General features: G+C 39.6%; 1 protein-coding gene across 3 annotated transcripts in view; it reads right to left on the bottom strand.

Annotated features, from left to right (window-relative positions):
- Positions 1-9239, bottom strand: part of PTGER3 (prostaglandin E receptor 3) — a 75680-nt gene extending 66441 nt beyond the window's left edge. For all 3 annotated transcript variants that reach the window (XM_006205337.4, XM_072974200.1, XM_031683484.2), the window contains exon 1: positions 8083-9239. In XM_006205337.4, the coding sequence (XP_006205399.2) occupies positions 8083-8976 (894 nt within the window). In that variant the 5' untranslated portion in view covers positions 8977-9239. The remainder of the gene's footprint in view (positions 1-8082) is intronic.
- Between the last annotated feature and the right edge of the window lie 13105 nt (positions 9240-22344).

Here is a 22344-nt window from a genome sequence, read left to right as displayed (position 1 = left end):
CCTGCTCTACAAGGAATGTCAATCCCCTAGAGCTAGGTAACCACCAACACAACTACTCACCAGAGTGGCAAGCACGGAGCACTCAGTATTTATAGAATAATTGCATAAAAGGATGCATGATCTACTCTTTCCACTTGCATACATTTCTGTGACTTTCCTAAGAAGTCTTTGGGTACTTTCCTCCACGCATGTAATATAGTATGTCCAAAAAGGGACGACTTTATCTATTTTGAGCCACAGGAAGTCAGAGCCAAAAGAAAGGTTAGAGTGATCATTGTTTTATCTTACCGATGAGGAAACGGAAAACCAGAAAGAGTGACTTTTATCATGTGATAGAAAAGCTAAGACAAGAACCCTCATCTCTTTGCCATCCAGTGCCTTATTCTATGACCCTCACCTACTTCTTCAGTCACTCTCTTTTGTTCTTCTTAGGAAACAGAGCCAGATGCTCACTAACTGCCACCTGTGCCTTAGGACTGTCGAGGCACTTGTCTACTTAGGGGAAGACAGATGTGCGTGCTCCTGACCCCAACAGGGTGGCTGGTAGCAGGATGTTATCAGGGAAATTTCATACATCGAGACCACAGTGAAAGCTCCCTTTTACGGTCTGGTGAATTCCCCCAAACACATCATATCTTTCATAATCTCTCTTTCAGCATTTTCAGCATTAACCACATACTTCTTTTCCTAAATCCATGAATCACACTAACAGCAGCATATTCTCAACCACAGAAAAGGGCGCATTAAGTATTCAGAAAGAAGGACAAAAAGATGGATCAAATCTACTTTCAGGAAATATCAAAGGGTTAGCAAAAAGTTTTTTTTTTAAACTCGTTCTTGATTTTTATTGGATCAATAATTGCTTAGAATAAACAGGCTTCCAGCTCCAACTTGGCCTTTTGTCTTTGTATTACCAAGATTTTTAAAAATAGCAGTGTTATTTGGTGCTTATATTACATGACTCTTACCTAAATTAGTAGCTAATTTTCTTCTTTCCAACAGAATTAAAGTATGAAAACTCAAGCCTCCTCTTCTATCTCTGCCACCATCTTTCATTCTTAGATTTATGGTCCTCAGATGCCTATCATAAAAATCAGGAGCAGCAAAATAATACATAGATTTTGAATAAGTGCCAAGATCAGCCACTGAAATGTCCTTGTCAATGTTACCCCAGAGGCTGCCTGGCAGGGCCCCTGGCTGGGAAAGTCTCACTCTGCGCTCTTCACAGACTGGAATAATCTTACTGCCTTGTCAGGACCTGGTCTTGCTGTGAGGCAGTTTACAACTCTGTGTTTCTCACACTTTGGTCTGATTTACGGCTCGTGTAAACTCACTTCTGGGCTGTGAGTCCCTGGTGGAAGTCTGTGCATTCCTGAACCACTGTGAAGAGATGAGGACAACCGAGGCCCAGTCTCCACCCTTCAGGAGCCTGCAGAATGACCTGACCTAGGACAGCCGCTACGATGCACAACTAACCCATCTCAAACCTTTACACGAGGACAGGTCTGAGCGCACAGAGGAATCCTTGACTGGAAAGGTGGGGGACACATTCCAGCCCCATGGCAGAGCACCAGGTGGTGGTCACTCCTGCAGGTAGAAGGGAAGGGCGAGTTGGGAGCCAGCGTGTTTAGGTTTGGAGGGTTAACTGGCAGCAGCCCTGAGGGGAAAGGATTCCAGAGCTGAGAGAACACAGAGAGCAATGGTGCCAGGGGAGGGCAGGAGGGATGAATTATAATACCTTGTAAAAATTTATGCCCCATTTTTCTTACTTAATTTTTTTCTGAAAAGCTACATTCTCTACCACACTTTTTTTTTTTATCCCCAGTTAACTGTAACTAATAAAGCTGTGAAACATCACTTGTCTCTTTTCTCCAGTTTCCTGGGAGTCAGGTCTATCTGAATGCAAGAAGTCCACATGAGCCTCCAGTAAAACATCATAGCAGTATTCCTAACATGGGAGAAATAGTCCTAATTATTCTCATATAACTTTCTCTTGGTTTTCATTACAATTCTGTGAAATAGGCTAAGTTGGTATTTTTATTTCTATTTTACAGAAAACGAAAATAGTTCACAAAGATATTGAGTAAAGTTTCTAAGGTCACACTATTAATTACGTATGTCACTGGGACTAGACACTGTCTTCTGATTTACATGCTCAGATATTTAGTCAATAAGCATGTACTGGTCATACTTTGTATGGCAGGTAATTATGATAGTTCCAAGGAAAAAAAACAATGCACAAGATGGTTACTGGACCTGTGCTCAGGAGGTCAATTAACCAATATGTCCAGTGAAGTGTGACTCAGACCAAGACAGAAAAATGCAAGGTAGGTGCTGCGGGACCAAAAGGGCTGGAGAACCCAAGCAAGCCTAGAGAGGACCAAGGAAGGCTGCTAACTAAGGAAGTGACTGCTAACTTGAGATCTCTGCCAGTTCAAGAGGGGTGCCTGCTCCCCAGCTCTGCTGAACGACTGAGGGGTGAAGTGTGAGGTGGGAAGATGGAGAAAGAAGTGTTCTGAGTAAAGAGAGCAGAGTCACCGAGAATTTCCGTCCACAATGCCACTCCCCTCTGTGTGTGTGTGCCTCACTCCCCTTAAAGAAGTCGCATGCTGTCCAACTGCCATGTCTGTGTAAGAATGAATTACTGTGTTTACTGTAAAATGTTGATCTATACTTGGGAGAAAAGGTGTAAGAGGGCTCCCAAGAAGAGTTAGGCTCTTAGTTTGCTTGCCTTTTTAAATCTACGATAATTGGAGTTTTCTAGGGAAAAGGGGGACATGAGGGGCCAAATAATAATCCTCAAGAAGCATAGCGGGAATTGAAACACAAACTTCTTACTTCCCTCTATGAGAAGGAATTGAGGGAAAAGGGGGGAGTCAGAGTGTGACTTGCAGAATTTTGCAGATCTTGAGTCGTGAGGCATGAATGAGATGAATGTGGAACACTGGTGGGTTGTAAAAATGCTACACGTATGTAAGGCGTTTCAGGGAGGACTCTGCCCCCTGCTTCCCTGCATGGCACGGCCAGGACTAAAAACTGAAACACGACACCCCCTGCCCCTCACTACCAGCTCTCAGCTCCCTCATACAATCAAATCATCAGTCATGCCTGCAGTGCATATCCCTGAGTGTTATTCCCAGAAAACTGACCCTATGGAAACTTTCATAATTGAGTTATTGACCTCTACAGCTTTTTCAAAAGAGAAAGGTCAATGAATCACAATTATGCCCCAACTCGAGACCATGTGAATTTCTTCAGATATGATGGCTTAAGAACTGTTTAATTCTTGGCTCTCTCTGATAAACTCAAAATAAAAAAAAAATCTGCATTTTTAAGCCCTGATTTATCTCATTAATTTTCAAGTGATACTGGCTTCTGGATATATAATTTAGAAGATCTGTCATCTCCCTATGTACCACGTCCAAAAGCTCTAGTCCCTCAGGAGCTCCCATCCTTACAAAAAACAGTTGACCAGCAGTCTCCTTCCCAGATTTCTTACTCTGGTTCATTGAACCATGATTCTCCCAAATAAGAGAATCTGAGGATAACAAGTGGAAAAAGACCTTAGGTAGCTATCAGCCCTACTTTTGTGCTTTGCAGATAAGCGGATACATTACATGCTAGGTTTCTACTACCAGGACTAGAACTCCCGGCCTCTAAGCTGAACAAACAAATCACCAACAAAAAGTTAAAAATAAGCTCACTATATATAAAAATCAATTTCAAAGAATCTCTTCTGTGTAACACAGGGAACTATATTCAATATCTTTTAAGAACCTATAATGAAAAAGAATATGAAAACGACTATATGTATGTATATGCATGACTGGGACACTGTGCTGTACACCAGAGACTGACACATTGTAACTGACTACACTTCAATAAAAACAAGCAAACAAACTCTGGGTCAGATATCTTGAATTAGAAATCTGGTTCTAATCTTTATACTTGAGTTCTTCGTCTGAATAATGTAGTGGCAATCTTATGGCCTGAGGTGATGTATGTGAAAAGATTTACCACAATGAACAGGACATAGTAGATGTGTAAGAAATGTTTGTTGACTCAATCATTCCTTAACTCCACCATTTCTAATAGCATTAGTTCTTGTGCTCCTGTGACTCATCTCTTCCCATACCTTTCCCTGAGGCCCTACCCGACTGGCAGAAGCAAGTCCTATCTGACCTCACTTTCCCATTTTCCAGTCCAAGTCTATCCACACACTACAGTGCTGCCAATCTTTTTAAAACTCTCTCCACTATTCAAAAAGCCAAAAGAGAGGCTCTATTTCCTACTGGCAAAAGAACACAGTCATTATCCTGCATTCATCCTGTTGACCTCAGTCTGGCCCCACGAACCTTTTCAAACCATTCTTCTCATGGTTCTAAGGTGCACCCTCTGTTCTCATCAGCTGGATTCCTGGATACATGTGCTGTCAGCCGTGAGGTCAAGTTAAGCCATCCCACCTCTTCTTGCAAGTCTACTCTGACAAATTCAGATGAATCTCTTCCCAGAGCCAAGGGAATTATTAATTACATCCTATCTTGTGTTGTCCTTAAATTGTTTCACTCCTAGATGTAGGAATTCTGCTTCTCTGAACAGATTATAACTCTTTGACTAGTTTTTAATAAGTCTACTTAATACCCCTTTCACAGTGCTTAAAATGTATTGCAATAAGCTCAAAAAAAGTAAAGAATTTTGAATAATCTCAATTCTTATAGAAACAAATTATGGAAGATTCTCCCTATAATGTCGATTTATATGTCTCACCATTTTCCCTGAAGCAACAACCTGAACAGGGCAAAATTTTACAGGCAGAGAAAATTAGCAATTTAATAACACTTTTTTATACAATAGAGCAGCATTACTTCTGTAAAACAGTCTATTGCATATGTTTATCACATGTAGTATATTTATGACAAATTTCGTTTGTCAAAATATATCAGTGATTCCTGAAATTTAAAAAACATTCCATCTGTATTGCGAGATCCTATCTCCTTGAATTGAAGCATCTCTGTCGGCATCTGTGGACATTGAGCAGGAGATTTGCTCGTTCAAGATTAAAGGCAAAAGTTTCTAAGGCTACTTTTATCCAGTTCCAAAGCTGTAGATGAGAAACTTTGTTCCTCATGCCTTTCTTTTCACAATGTTGATAGTTAGCTTTATAATGACTAGTTTGAAGGTAACTACAGTGTTAGCTACATCTACCTGTTTGGGGAGTGTGAGGTTTACAAAAGTACAAAATGTGATCACGGTTTCCTCTGAACAACACCCTCAGGTTATTTCTGCGGAAACTTGGCTCTTCTGTCAAACAACTGGACTATTTGGTGAGTGTAGTTCATGAAAAATATAATAATAAGTCAAACAGATGACACTGTTGAGTCAACTGGCTGATTCCAACAGAAACTGAAGCCTCACAGAAATATCCACGAAGAATTGCAGATCATCGATCACGGTAATATCATTTCCCACTGTAGTCTCACTTAATTTCACAGCTGCTATTTTATTTTACAAGTTTCTAGGAAAACAAAAAGTAAAAAAAGCTTTTTTTTTTTGCACCATAAATAAATCTCTATTTAAGTATTTATATAGCAGGAATTTGTAACAGTCGGGATGTTTTCTTACTATGGTATCTCTTGTCTGCTAACTTTTTCAGCAGTGACAACTGAATTTTATTATAGTTATGATAGTCTTCAGAGATAAGACATATTCAGGGTCCTTTTAAGTAAGGAGTTTGGATAATTTGATCAGTATCCTGTGCCCAATTTAGAAAAAGCTAATAGGGAATCTGCATTTTATAGTTAGGATAAAGGTGTGAAAAACAGTCTCTCACTTCAACATTCATACATTGAAAATTCAATTCACTAAGCTCTAGTGTTTTCATTCTTATAATTCCCTAACCTATGAAGAAAGTAGTGTTGCCAGTTTCTTTCCTTTGAAATAATTCCAACTTTGTACTGTCGATCTTTCTGAAGATAGCGGGAGATTTAATTTCAGTGGTGTACAAAAGAGAAGATAAAACAACTCCCTTTAGCTTAAATAAAAACGCAGTTAAGAAACCATGAATTTCTCCTCTTTGATATGATCACATGTTCAATTTAAAGTTTAATGCTTTTATGAGAACTGAATCAATAAAATGCTGCAAGCCAATAAATATTTTTAAATGCAGATTTTAACTGAAAGCAAGTAAAGTAAGTTCTAAATACACTCTTTCTTAAGATTAAGAGAGTGAGTTTGATGATCCTAGGTTGCAGTTTTCAGAGCTCATCTAAAGTTTTCCTAAGGCCACCATGCTCATGGTATTGCAATCAACGTTTTGAAATAAAAAACACACTACATATTTTCTCTCTCACTAGAAAAAAGGAAAAGTCTGGATAACTGCATGAGTAAGCATTTTATTCATATGATTTACTTTTCTAGGATATACAGAGTATAGATACAAAGAGTATGATAGAACAGACTCAAACATGTGGGACTCAAATGACCACGGTGAAAAATTCAGAGGCTCTGCTGGCCTTTAAGGTTATGTTAAGTATTACACTTTAGGACAGTGCTTATTATTTAGAAATTTCCCCCTCCTGTTTGACCATTTTCCCTTGTAAACATAATTATGTCTTAAATGAGTGCTGGTTTTGATAAGCCCTGGTCATGACATCAGCCTGAGTTCTAGCTCCCGGAATGCAGAACTGAGAAGGAACAACAATTTGTGGGCAGTGAGGTCCTAACATAACTTTCCTTGTCATCGCATGTTACTGACTGGGAGCCAAAACTCCTGCTCTAAATATACTACCCAGTTAAATGCAGATATTGTGGAATAGCTATGTTGTCAAATGCAAGGGAGGGTGGGATGGAAAAGGGAACTAGGGTTCTGTTATAAAATACCAGGGATTTAAAAGTATACATGGTGCACAACAATGTTAATGTACTTAACACCACTTAACTACACTTACAAGTGGTTAAAATAGTGAATTTTATGTGATGTATATTTTACTATGACTGAAAAAGAAAAAACTATACGTGGGTGGGTTCTGAAAACTGTGCCATAGGTTTCAGGAGTTTTCCACATCTGTCTAAGACATTTCCAGGTCCAATACGTAATCTGTTATAACACTGTCACAGTGACCAGACCGCTCTTTCAGCAACATCTCCTTTAAGCCAGGCTGCTTGGGGCCTAAAAAAAGCACCCATTCATCAGGAATTAGTAAACAGCACTTACACAAATGTCTAGCTAAAAGTACCGCAGAGGAAAATCTGGAAAGCACAATGTAAGAGCAGGTGTTAAACAAGCAGCATGTGGAAACATCACTTGCTCTCGGGCTGAGGTCCCTGTGAGGAGCTGAAAAGTGCAGAAACCTCCATCTGCTAGACCAGAATTGGCCTTACCGCAGCCCGGTGGGGTTGTCACAAGGACTAGCAAAGCTGGCTCAAAGAGAGTTACCAGATCTCAAGGGCCCACTGGCTGACTGTGGGTTCAAGCACTTCCTAGAGGGTGTAGCAGCATCCCAAACGGCTGAGGCTGGCGGAGCGGCAGGATACTCTTCACTTTCCAGCCTCCGGTCAGGAGCGAGCCTGCAAGGAAGGCGAGCGCAGGCTGCGCCTGGAGAGGTCGCAGTGGCTCGGAGGCTGCAAGACCGCTGTGCCTGTCAGCGGTGGGTCACAGGTAAAGCACTTCTGCAGACTGAGAACTGACTGCATGTGCGAGAGGTATCTGAAATCAGGAGAAAACCCAGAGCGCCGGGCTACAGTTATGCTCCCAATGCACCCCGGGGAAACCTCCATTTCTGCACAAGCACTGAAACGACACCTTGGTATCCTCTTAACTCTCTCCGATTAGACTGTGAGCAGACTTGTAGTCTCCATGTGTGCACGATCAGAGACCATTGCGACGCCTGGCAACTGGAAGGGACTCAGCAAGTAAGTGAGGAATTCAACTCTGAGGCCGCGAACAATATAGCGCAGGCAGAGACCTCTCCAAAGTTCTGTGCTTGCAAACACACCCCAGCAGGCGCTGCCACTTCCAGCAGTCTCCACTGCCCACCATCGCGCACGCCCACTCCGAACTCCCCATACCCTGGAACTACCTACCAGCAGCGGCGACCAGCAGACCGACAGCACGCACATGATCCCCGTAAGCTGGATAGCCGTCTCGGTCGTGATCCGACCCCACTGGGCGCTGGACTGCGACGCCGTGGGCTTGGCCCGGCAGCGGGACACCAGGGCCTTAATGGTGGCCAGGTTGCAGGCGAAGGTGACGGCCAGCGCTGAGAGCCCCAGGAAGGCAAAGGCGGAAGCGAAGAAAATGTTGCCCCATTTCCTCGGGGAGCTAGTCCCGTTGCCCCCCGTCCCGGTGGTAATGAAGCACCACGTCCCGGGCCACTGGATGGTGTACTGGCCCACGCCCAGCACCGGCAGCAGGGCGAAGGCGAGCACGGCCAGCCACACGCCCAGCAGCACCGCCCGGGTGGCGCTCGTCTTCATGTGGCTGGAGTACCAGTGCGGCGCCCGGATGGCCAGCGCCCGCTCGACGGCCATGGCGCTGGCGATGAAGAGCGAGGAGAGCCCAAAGACGGTCATGGTCAGGCCGAAGAAGGTGCACAGACTCCCCGTCGGGTCGAGCTGCTCCCAGCGCTGGTGGGACAGGTACAGCACGATGACCACCGGGCTGGTGAGCAGCTGTCCGACCAGGTCGGTGAGCGCTAGCCAGCCGATGCACAGCAGGAACGACTTCTTGCGCTTGCTCTCCCTGCGCCGGTAGCTCTGCGACACGAGCAGCATGGCCAGCGCGTTGCCCGCGAAGCCGGTGATCAGCATGGTTATCGAGAAGGCTACGGACACCGAGCCGCAATCCTCGCCCGGCCCCGAGGGGCGCGTGAGGTTGCCCCGCGCCTCGGGGGAGCTCTCGGGCGCCCACATGCCCGGGTAGGAGTGGTTGAGGCGCATGCAGAAAGGGGCGCTCCCGTGGCCCCGGGTCTCCTTCATGTTGTCTTCGAGGTGAGGAGGGGACGGCGCCCTGAGAGCAGCAAAGGGAGCCAGCAGACGGGGCGCGGGCGGCGGCGGCGGCGGCGGCTGTCGGTGGCGACCCGGGCTGGGGCTGAGGCTGGGGCCGCGGCTGGGCTGCCCTCCATGATGCGGGGCGCAGCCGCCGCCTCACTTCGCCACTTCGGTGGCGGCGGCGCGGGGGCTTTCAAGCCACGCAGGCAGCCGCGCCGTCGGCTCCGAGAAGCGTCCAGCTCCGAGGCGTGCGGAGCCACCCGGCCCCTTCTATAAGCCTGAGGGGGCGGGGCGCCCGTGGGTGTGGGCCAAAGTGCGGTGGGAGGAGGATGCAGAAGCCACTGAGCGCCTCCTCTGGCTGCTGCGTGACCACTGCCGGGGCCGCCTGGGCTGGGGGAAAAAAAAAAAAAAAAAAAACCCAGGAGGACTCCTCTCGAAATGCCCCAGCTCCTGGCCGGACCGGACGCCCATCCAGGCCGTCCTGCCCGGCTCCGCGCGGTCTCCGGTTCTCTGCCAGAGGCGCGTCCTTAGGCGGCGGGGGCTAAATTGTCTCACTGGGCTACTCGACCTCAGGCGAGTTGCCAAGGCGGACCTGAGCGCCCTCCCTCTTCCTCCTCGATCCGCAGACGCTTGTGCCAGGACCAGACCCTCCTCCTGAAGCTCTTTTGTAACCCTGGCAAGTGTAACTCACCTGACCCTGAGCAATCAAGGCAAACCCCTCTCCTTCCGCGTAGATGAGCACGAACATTTCCGCCTTTCTACTTCGGGACTCTAGAATGGTCATGGGCAGGCCAGGGTCCTCTGTCCTCAGGGGCGCAGTGAAACTATAAAACGAACAGTGCCTCGAGACTTAAGCGAATAAGTATAGGGAAACAAAATAAAATCGGATGGTCAAATTCAAAAATAAAGAAATTCCAACCACCCCCCCCAATATTCCTCTTCCTTAAAATTTTTTTTTTCTTTTAGTCAGCTGGGGCAAAAAGTGTCTAGAGGCAGGTGGCCGCCACTCGTTACCTCACTACGTCACTATTTCACTAGCTCTTCTGCGGCTGCCTTCCTGCCTCTGGGAGCTGGAATGAGAGGAGGCGGGGGAAAGACGCAAAGTTTTACAAAGCCGCCAACCATCTTTCTCCACCCCTTCCCCATTCCTATGAAATTCGGACTGGAAGCTGTGTTTAGATGTTATGAAGGTCTTCACATTTAGTGATAATGGGCATAAGTGCCTTTTATATTCAAGCCAATATTTTATATGTTTTCACAACCACTTTCCCATTTTTTTCAGACATCCTTCAAGATTCTGTTGCTATTATTACTCCCCTTTTTAAGTGAGATAACTTAAGGTTCCATGAAGTTAAAAGATGTGCCGAAGTCTTGCATCAGTTTTCCAGTCTCCGTCTTCTTATCTGAAGCACAGTGTTCTTTACGTGGATACCGTAACCACTCTCCACAGGTGAAAATCAATGGTTAGATCAACTGTTCTCAGATATAGGGAGGGCCTGGTTTTTCTGCCACTTCATCTTGTCCAAGAAATGAAAGGATGTTTTAAATGATTTACAAACCTCATTTTTCCTCATATTTAAGAAGTTAGACCTAATCATATAGCACTATGAAGACCACTTCTCAGACTTCAGCTTGACTTTCAGAGCAAGCCTTGGTCAGTTCTTTGTCTTTCCGAGCTTAGCTGATATCCTTACAGGGTGTTAAGTGAGTGGTAGGAAATGGGAATGGAATATGTTCCCCTGAGTTCTTTCTTTCTGTGCTGTTGTTTTGAAAAAAAATATCATTATGGGTTATATAGTTTTTAAAGGAGAAAAAAAGTAATTTAAATTCTATTTTAACAGCATGCCTTAATCACATCACTTTCATTTTAATTTGTGTTTTGCTGTTCACATTTTTTTGCACTTTTGAATTTTATTTCTCTTTTAAAATGTCATGTTTCTATCGAGAACAACAGCTAGGAAGGAACAGTGAAATGGTTTACTTTTTAAATCTTTCTCCAAACCTTTGTCTTATTAGTTTTAATTACTTTCAAACCGATACTCGGGAAAATGTCAGTTGAAAAGTACAATAATTTTGATGGTATTCTTAGATACAAGCTTTACCCAAAGCATTGGGGTAGAAGTACATATCAAAATTTAGTGTTACAGCAATGTAATTTTAGTGTGACTATATTTTATCTTAAAATATAAAACCTTTCATGATTCAGACAGCAAAGAAACAAAGCTGATCTCTATATCAAAAAGTATTCTCATTTTTATTTATGATTATTTGACCTCTGAAACTGTTGTTTCTCCCCTTGCAGTGCAAGCCAGCTAGACTTCCTAAAAGTTCCAAGCATAAGGACATATTGTATCCAAGAATGAACGTTACCCTCTTACTCACCTCCACACCAATGCGTTATAGGTGCTGCATTTCAGATCTTTTGTGTAACATTTTCCTCCTTTCAGTGTTTTGATTCGTCCTATTCTAAGGTGTCTGCTTTGCAGCTATTCACTTTGTAAACAAGTAATTTGGGGGATCTGAGGAATCACAGAATAGAAGGCTGGCAGTTGGATTCGGATTGGCGCTTTTTGATGTTAGAGCAAAAATAAACTGAATTGTGTTGGCCTGAAACACTAGCACCCTCTAGTGACCAAACGATTGGTAACATGCTGCATAATTTCTAAACGACAAACAACATGCTTTGCTTGGGGGACCTCTGATATCTTTTGTAGAGGTCTAACTCATTAATACATAACTGTGGTCATTTTTTCCTTCTCTGAGTGTCTGCTGAATCAATAGACCAGTGAGGATTAAAGTTATAGAGTCAGATAATTGAAAGACCACATATTCGAAAACTTTGTTTATTTAAAATAAGTATTCACCCCTTATATATTTTTAATTGAATCTATGTCTTAGAAATGATTTTAATTCACAAATTGAATTATACCCCTCTTGTATCTTACATTTAAAAATTCATAACATATATCAATACTTAGCTAGGATTGATGAATTTATTCTATTTACTTCAACTGAACTTCTATTAAATATTTTAAAATTGCCATGAATTTACAAAAAAAGATTAATAGTTTCACAGAATCAGGCTCTTGATTACCTCAAAATACCTGCAATTCTTATTCCCTGGAGTAAACTACTAATTTCAGCATGTTTCTTAGTCATTCATTCAATAAATACTCAGCATCTACTTTATGTCAGACACTATGCTAGTCATTAGGGATACAAAAGAAACACACACAAGTCTCTACATTTATGGAGTTCATATTTTAGTGTGAAACTCTTGATTTTTTTGACCCAAAATAACAAAAGAATGCTAATCTCAATGGCTTTTGTGATTTGCCATGGAGGTAAGATCTTATAAAATCCCAATTTTAAGAACAATGTACAGTTTTCATGAAAAACTGGAAAAAATGTACAGTGTTTATGATCAAATAAGATCTATCTCAAGAACCCAAGGTAGATTTAGCACTCAAATATTATTATAATTAACATTTCAACAAAATAAAGGAGATGCTGTAAGTCTTTTCCAAATTAAACATCTGGGTACACTGAGTCGCTTTCTATTGACTCCCTTTTCTCCAAACTTTTCTTCCTGTTTCTTTATATATATGCCTACTAGTTTTTAATTGAAAACTGGACATTGAAGTTCATATACTGTGGTGATTGCGGATTCCATTTTTCTCCCCTAAGGATTATTGACTGGTGGAGGTGGGGTGGGGGTGGGGTTCTTTTGACAGTTAATGAGCCTGGATTTAAAAATGCCAACTTTTTCTCTCCTGTGATACGCAGCTGCTGCTGTCTCTGCTCTGTTCTCATGGTTTTTGTGGCTGCTCTTTCAGGCTGGTTTCTTGTGAACTGATCTACCCTAATTTTTGGTCAGTAATTTTTTTTGGTCAGTCGGTGATGGGGATCATCCCCTCTGTGGTTTCTTTGTTCATAGGGAAGCTCCTCTAATTTCCAGCTCTTCCGCCAGCTTCAGGCTATGCCCTGATATTTCAAGCTTGTAAAACTACAGCTTTCTGCCACCAAAGGTGCACACAGTGGGGAATGTGATCATTTAAGCAAAGCATCAAAGTCCTGGATATAGTCTTGATCAGTTGTTCTTACTAGATTCTTCTCTGGCCTCTGCTTGCATTTCCACCAGATTTCAGGGGGATTCCCTCACTCATGCATAGTTTGTGTCAGATGTAGATTTGGACAGAAGTTCTAGTTCATTTTCTCCTGTGGTTCTCATTGCCTGGATTTCCTATTTAAATTTGCAGTGATTTTTCTCGCCTTGAACTCCTATCTCTGGCACTTTTTGCCAGTAAGGTTGCAATTTCTTCACTGCTATTTCCCATGATATAGTCATGAGGATTGGGCATCACTCCAGTTCAAAAGGCCAGTAGGTCTTCATTCTTACCCCTTTCAGTTATAGATTTTTGAGATTAATTTTTCTCCCATTTCTGTATGCTTCTGAATGCTTCTGGTGAATTTAAATCATTCTTTTAAATTTTTAAGTAGACTTTTATAATTGTTATCTACAGGGCGGTGTAATATTGGCATAAAGATACACATACAGTTCAATGGAATAGTATACTAAGATAGATTAAATAAACTATTTCATTGAACAGTACATGTATCTTTATACAGATATGTAGCTAGATATCTGTTATATATGTACAGATGGATAGAGGTATAAAGATACATAAACAGATGTATAGTTACAAAGATATATATACACACATACATACATAAATACAAATTCAATTAATTTTCAGCAAAGTTGCTAAGGTAATTCAATACAGAAAAGTCTTTTCAACAAATGGTGCTGGAAAAATTGGATACCTGTATGCAAATAAAAATGAACATAAACCTTATCCCACACCACACACAAAATGGATCATACATTAAATGTTATTACATTTAATCTTAAAATGATAAATCTTCTAGATTAAAACAAGAGAAAAATCCTTGTGATTTCTTTACTGTCTCATCGTTACTGGAGGCATTCTTGTAACTTGTTTTTTTGTCTTTTGTTTTTAAACTTTAAACAATACGTGCATAGAAATTCTTCACAATCTTCCTAAATACCAAGAATAATCTAACAAATTCTTTCTGAATGTTTGGATTATTTATAACGTTTGCTATAAGCAGCAGTAATACAATAACATTCTTGTACAGATTGGGTGTGTATTTGTGGGGCTTATTTTTACATGACAAATCCTTAGATGTGGACTCCTATACACTGATGGGTCCCAAATTTATATCTACAGCTAATACTCCTCCTTTGAATTCCAGCCTCTTATATCCAATTGACTGTTTGTCATCCCATTTGGATAGCCCATTGACACCTCGATATGTTCAAATGGAACTTCAAATTTTCTTCCCCACTCCTGGTTCTATCTGAGTCTTCCTCGTTGCGGTATATAATAATACCATCCACCTAGAAATCCAGCTAGAAATCCAATGGCTATCCCTAAGTCTTCTTTTTCCATTATCTCTGTCTTCCAATACATCATCCAGTTATATTAATTCTAATTCCGAAATATATCTCATATACATTCACTTGTCTCCATCTCCACAGCTACCACCCTGGCTGAGGTCACTAACATCGTCTACCTAATCTACAACAATTGTTTTTACTTGCCTTGATTTTATCATTTTAAATTATGTTTAGTATAATAAAATAAGCAAAAGAAAAAAGTTTAAACAGCATTTAGATTACATTTTAAGTGGTTAACAATATCTTCTACACCTCTCCTTATTTTCACTCCCAAATCAACCATTATAAACAGGTTGGGGGTGTATTCCTTCAGATTTTTTTTATGCTAAAAGATATAATCACTCAAAATACATGAGTTTCTGCTTTTCTGTTTGCCAGCCCTATATACTATCACTGTTTAAAATACTTACAATTTGAGTGAAATATATTTTGCTGTTAATTTGTGTATCCCTAACTCATGAAGTTAAATCCATTTTTACACATCTATTAATTAGCTTTCTCTTTGATTAACTGATCTTCGTGCCTTTTCTATTAGACTATTATTATGCTATTAATTTGCAGGAACTCTTTGGATAGAGATACTGCCTGTTTCCCATTTTCCTACCTCATCATTTCCGTTTTTACTTTTTGTGTCATGTATATTACCATATGCAAAAAATTCATTCAGAAAAATGTTCATATTTTTCTTTATGTTTTTTAGGATTGCTGCTTAAGAAAGTTAAGATTTCTTCTTCCTAATTCCTACACCCAAGTAACATTTTGGAATATTTTCGCTTTAATATTCATATATTTAACCAAATAGATTTAAATTTTTACATTTTAGCAAATAGTAATGAAGTGAAAGTTTAACTTTGTTTTCTGATGGATTATCGTATGGATAATTAGCACCATTTATTAAGTAAATCATAATTCCTCTCTTAATTGAAATACCATTTTGTCATATATTAAATTTCTGTATAGCTTAGTATCTAGATCTTGTTTTCTAAACATCATTCTCCAATAATAATAACCAGGAGTCTCTGGACGAATGGATGATTTATGCCTGTGGCAGGGAAAATACAAGATGAGCTTAGAGCTTTTGTATTACCAAAAATTAAAGAGATGTTCAAAAGACAAAAGAATGATGGTATGTTAAAGAGACACAGGAGCCAACCTGAAAGAATTCCCAATGGCCAACTGCAATAATTTGAACAACATAATATATAATATTGAATACAATCCAAATATAAAATATACATAAGCTCATACTGATGTAAACTATGGAGTAAATAGATGGGAAAGCAGCAGCAAACCTCTGTAATATTTATAGATACTCCCCCCTCCAGAAAGTGATGCATAATCCCCCTCCTCCCTTGGTGGTATGCTTGACTTCATGACTTTCATGTATGTATTGCATTTTGCTTTATTGAGCTTCACAGATACTGCCTTTTTTTACAGATTGAAGGTTGGTGGCAACCCCACATTGTCAGAGAATGCTTAGTATTTTTTTAACAAGAGTACTTTAAAATTAAGGTATGTACATTTTTTTTAGAAATAAGGATATTACACACTTTATAGACTATAGTATAGTATAAACATAACTTTTATATGCACTGGGAAACCAAATTCATATGACTTGTTTTCCTCTGATATTCGCTCTCTTACGGTGTGGCCTGGAACCAAACCTGCAGTAACTCTGGGTATGCCTGTACTTCCAAAGAACACAGTATGAAAAGAAAAAACAAAACAGTACCTTTACAAAGGAGAAATCTGGCACACACTGTCTTAACCAAGTGATGATTAACATCACCAGCAATGTCATAAGGGTATTTTGCACCTCCATTGGTATGGTGTGATAAGGAGGGCACTTTATTCCTGTAGTACTTTTTCCAAAACCCATAACCCCAGTCTAATCACGAAAAAAAAAAAAAAGTCATAAACCCCCCAGTGGGGGTCATTCTACAGGATACCTGGCCAGTAATCAAGATTGTTAAAGTCATGAAAAACAAGGATGAGAAACTGTTACAGACCAGAAGAAAATGAGACCTCACTACGTGTAATGTATTACCCTCTACTGGGTCCTGGAAAAGAAAGAGGACATTAGTGGAAAAACGGGTGGAATTCAAAGAAAATCTGGAGTGAACAGTATTGTGTGAATATTGGTTTCTTAGTTTTTACAAATGTGTTATGGTAATGCAAGATATTAACAGTGTAGGGGTATATGGGAACTCTGTTATCATCTTTGCAAGTTTTCTATATATCCAAAATTATTCCCCAAATGAAGTTATTTAGAATTCCTATATAGGCATGTATCCTTTTCTATATGTTCTTATTTCTGTTCCACTAAGTTATTTCTATTTCTAGGTGAGTACTATTTTGTTTTGAGGTATAACATTCATACAGTGAAGTGCAAAATCTTAATTGTATAGAAGTGATTTTTTAAAAAACATACACACAGAGTTGTAACTACCATCCAGATTTATATATATACAATTTTAGCAACTTCTGTTTCTTGTGCCCCAACTCAGTCAATAACCAGCACCGTGCCCCAGGAGGTAATCACTGTCTTGACTTCTATCACAATGTCTGTTCTTGAACATCATATAAATGGAGCCATACAGTATGTACTTGTGTCCTAGGTAGTGTATTTCCATAAATGTTCCATGTGCATTTGAAAAGAACATGTATTCTATTGTTAGGGTGTTCTATGAGTATCAATTAGGTCAAGTTGACTGTTTTGCAAGTTTTTATCTCTTGATTTTCCTACTTGCTGTACAAACATTGAGAAGAGTCTACTCTCTAATCATGGATTTCCCTATTTTTGTCATGCAGTACTATCCATCTTTTGCTTCATATATTTTGAAGACTAATACATATACGTTATGCTTTTGTGATCAAATGACATTATGAAATGACATTCTTTATCCCTAGTATTCTCTGCTCTCAAATCTACTTTTCTGAAATATTACCAGTCCAGTTTTCTTTTATTTTTTCATCCTTTAACATTTAACCTATTTGTGTCTTTATGTTTACAGTGGGTTTCTTTTAAGAGCATAAAGATCTTGCATTACCCAGTGTTGACAATCACTACTTCATAATTTGGGGTGTTTGATTAGTTATATCTAACACAATCATTGACATGGTTGAGTTTAAACCTACATGCCTATTTGTTTTCTGTCACATTTCTTCTTTCTGCCTCCTGTGTGGAGTATTTGTGACTCCCCTCTTTAAGCATATGTAACATCTTGGTTAGGTTCAGTGGTTGCTTTTATAGCACATATCAGACCAACTTCAAGAGATGTACACCAGTTCCATGTATAACCACCTTGCAGTAGTGCACTTCCATTTCTCGCCTCTTGACCTGAGCTATTTTTGCTGTGTATTTTACTTGTATATAAGTCTCACAAATATATTTGCTTTAAAGTCAATTACCTTTTGAAGAGATTAAATTAGTAAGAAAAAAACGATTTAGCCATGTAGCACTTTCTGTGCTATTAGTGTAGACCCAATTTTCATGTTTTCTTCCACCAAAAAATCTTTTAATACTTTTTAATTAGGTATGTTGTGAATTTCATCAGCTTTTGAGTAGCTGAAAAGTTGGTTATCTTTATATTTTTGAAAGAGTAAATATAGAATAGGCTGATAGTGATTTTCAGTACTTTTAAAGATACTGCACGACCCTCCAGTTTGCATTGCTTCTGACAATGCTAGCCATCATTCTTACCATTGTTTCTGTATAAACGTCTTTTTCTCTGGCTGTCTTTTTTTCTTCATCACAGGCTTTAAGCAATTTGATTAAGAACAGTTTTGCTCTGATTTTCTTCATTTCTGTTTAGATCTTGATATGGAATACTTGGTGAGAAGAATTTAAACTCAAGGACTTAAAAGGATTTAAACTCATTTTCTTATTAACTGGGGAAAACACTGAAATAACTACAAGTGAAATGTCCCAATCTTCTCTCAGTGCATTTTCCATCCTAGGATTTAGTACAAGTGCTACAGCACTGAGTATGTAGCCGGAGAAGCATTTATGTGGTCTTTTTTTTTTTTCTAGTAGAGAATGAACTAAACACTTTTTGACTTCCTTTTTGGTGATTCCAATGTATTAATAACAGTGTAACATAGGGCAATGCAATTTTGTAATTCCAATCACACCATTTACAAAGGGGCAAGTATTTCATATTCTCTAATCATGGTCTCTAGTTTTCACATCAACATTCTTAAGCTCTAACAGCCATTTTTCAAATTACAAGAAGGCAGATTTATCTTCCCTGCTCGGAATTCTGATGTGAAGTATTTATTAAGTGAAAGAGGTAAAGTCACTAAGAGGATTAATATAATGAAAACATCAGACTTGTTTCATCCAAAACAGTTCCATTCTATAGGTTTTCATTTCAATGAGCAAAGAAATAACTCGTAAGTTACACACTTTTTCTAATAAATGTACAAATCATTTTTGCCAATAAACTTCACTGGTACAGTTATCAATATTCTATGCTATTTTCTTCTATTAAAAGCTTTTAAGGCCTTAAAACAACCATACTTATTAAATATGGTTTAACTAGTACATCATATGCTTACTGTTCTAAAGGCCTAAGTAAATTTGTAAGATGGCATTTTAATACACACTGAACTATTTTGAACTCAATATTACTTGCTCCTACACCGGAAGAGTAAGGCTAATTTTTAAACTTATTGCTTATTTTGCAAATGATGCACCCCACTGCACTTAGTTTAAGAATCATACACTCTAAAGGTACTCGTTATCAATTCCTAATTAACCTAATTAACCAATTAGTTAATACTTTTGCAGAGACATACTAGGAATAACAGGATCATTCAGCAAATGCTCTGGAAAACCCACTAAATGCCAAACAGGACTGGAGGCCAGAAGGCTGTTTAGGAGGCAACATCTTAGCCCGTAAACCAAAGCAGTGGCAAGAGTAGTGGAGCAGTGTGGGTTGGAAGGCTAAGAATTGTTCTAGGTAAATCCAATTTGGTTTGGAGTGGGGAGGCAAACGAGAAATCTAAGAGGATTCCCATGTTACTGATAATGCCATTTATCAATGTGAAATACATGAGTTTTGATGGACTAGTCTGGGGAGAATTTAGATACAGTGAAATTAAAAGGAGATATACAAGTAGGTAGAGAAACAGATCTGGTGCTATAGAAAAGAGGGTATACACATTTAAGGATTAGTATACATGAAATATTTGAAGACATAGGTGGAGGGTAAAATTAACAGCCAACATTTGCTGTATACTTACTTGTGTGCAAGGCATAAAGAATATGTCCAAGATCATGCAGGTGCCATGAAGTAAAAATTCAAATCTGGCTTTGACTCCAGAACATAGATAAGAATCAAGTATCACGGACAAATCTACCACTAGGATCACACCCATTAAACCAAATTTTACTTCATGTTACATTCAAGCTGGGGGTACTCAGCCTTTGATGATGGCATGGATAACAGGTTACAGGAGTTTCATTTTGGAGGTAGGTACAAAACTTTTTGTTCTGAGTGCAACACTAAGATCTCTCTCTCTTTTTTGCTTTCTAAATTTTTTTTTTCATTCAACCAATCATTTATTGAAGCTTAAATTGAAAATTCAATTACTAAACAGTCTTTCACAATCAGGTGAATTTTCTTCATCTTCAGTGTGAGGAACACTAAGGTTTGTAACTCAGTGTTTTCAGGCAGTGTTCAGTGTGGTCCACTTTACTTCTGACAGCATTATTATGAGGTTCCTTCTTTCCCCAAGGTATCTCACCAGCACATTATTTCTGATCCACTAAAAACATAACCAAATCTTGAGGCTTCACAAATTAACTCACCTTATTCATCAATAAACTTGTCTTTCAAGACTGCTCAAGTTAATTCCTTAAGAGTTTTGCCTTTTCATTCAGACAAGACTGATTTTCTTCCCACTTTCACAGATTTCTACCGTGAAGTCTAAGAGTATTCCCACCAGGCTGAGGTTTTGGGAAAGGGGCTGTCCTACATATTTATTTTAGCTTCATATCCAGGTCTTCTCCTTTCCCTGAATAATGCTATATGGCATTTTTCTTACATACATTTTAATCACTCATCAATGTACTTAAGAAGTTGCCCACTTATTACTTTTCTTATGATGTTACCTTTTATTTTGCTAAATACAGACACTTGGAAACTGTTAGTTACTACATGTTTATCTCTTGTTATCTCTGTGCAATGTTGCAACACCCTTTATCCTCCTGTAAGAATCCATTTGGTTCGGTGTGACTGGAAAAAGTGTGTTTACTGTTAACTCAGTGACTATAAACTTGACTCTAACAACACCTGGATTCATCCTTCCTGATACTATAATTAACTGTCAAGGCTCCAATTTAAGGCTGAAGATCCTCCCATCAGCACCACCACCAAGGCCCAGATTCTATTCCCTCACCTACCTGATGATATACCTCCCTCTCCCAACAATTCTTCCTCCCCTTTCTCCATCATCTACCTTCCATTCAGCTTAAGAACAGAAGCATGTCAATTACAAAATAATGTGTAGATTTTTGCCATTCTGCTTGGACCTGGTTTTTATTAAAGATACTAAAAGGAGAAAGAAAAAAAAAAAAGAACGGAAGCATGTCAAAGGGCACAAGAGCCAGCGTGAAGTGACTCTCAGTGGCCAAAGCCGGAAAAATCTGAGCAAAAAACCAAAACACAAAGCGTTGAACTATGACTTAAAGTATATTCAGGAAGCCCACCACACAAATATAAATAAATAAGAGACAAACCTTTCTAAGATAAGAATTCAGGTAGCCTCCGCCCCTTACCTCTAGGATGTGAGGTTAATTATCCCTGTCCCTACCCTGAAGGTGGGCTATACTTAGTAACTTGATTCCAAAGAATGGAGTCGATTAAGAAAAACAAACAAACAAAAAAACACGAACTACAATGGTGATTTAAGGTAATTCCTACCTTAATCAAATGATTAAGGTTAACATTCCCAGTGATGTCATATGGGTATCATGTACCCCTGACATGGTGTGAGGGAACGGCTGTTTACCTCTAGGGTATTTGCTCCAAAAACCCAAACCCCAGTCTAATCACAAGAAAAACCAGGCAAACTCAGGGTGAGAGACATTCTAAAGTATACCCTGCCGGTACTCCTCTAGACTGTTAAGTTATCAAAAGCAAAGAAAGAATGAGAAACTCAGACCAGAGGAGACTGGAGAAATATGACAAAGTGTAATGTGGTACCCTGGAATAGACTAATGAAAAAATTGTTAAATTCAAATAAACTCTGGAGTGTAATAGTAATATGCCAATGCTGGTTTCTTAGTTTTAATAAAATTACATGGCAATATGCTAACAATGGTTGAAACTGAATGGAGGTATATGGGAACTCTGTATACTATCTTTGAAACCTTTTCTGTAAATCTAAAGTTACTTCAAAATAGTATGTCTATCTACCATCTGTCTACCTACCTATAAATGATTGAAATTAACACCAGTCTACCAAATCATTAAAAAAAAAATCTGACCAGTTTGGCTTAACATTTACCTTCTCAGATTATTTGGTAAGGTTATCAGAGGGAACACTAACTCTGCCGTCAGACTTAGGGGCAAATCCCCATTCAGCCACTTCTGTGACTCCCTTGAGAAGTTTTTAATTTCCTTAAGTTGTAACCTTCCTTTTTTGTAAAACAAGGAAAAACCAGTAGTATGTAAAGGTGACAAGGAGAATTACATAATGCCTGCAAATCACTGTTACATACCTTAAACTGTCTTTTAGTTAAAACTATCCACTCTGTTTTCCAGAAATAAAACTATTTCCAGCTCAGGAAAGCTATAAGGTTATTTCTATTAAAAACAAACAAAAACAAACAAAAAACAAACACCCCTAACAATTATGTCAAAAAC

The sequence above is a fragment of the Vicugna pacos genome, chromosome 13 (genome assembly GCF_048564905.1).
Source record: "Vicugna pacos chromosome 13, VicPac4, whole genome shotgun sequence".
Lineage (NCBI taxonomy): Eukaryota > Metazoa > Chordata > Mammalia > Artiodactyla > Camelidae > Vicugna > Vicugna pacos.
This window is presented reverse-complemented; position numbering and strand designations above follow the sequence as displayed.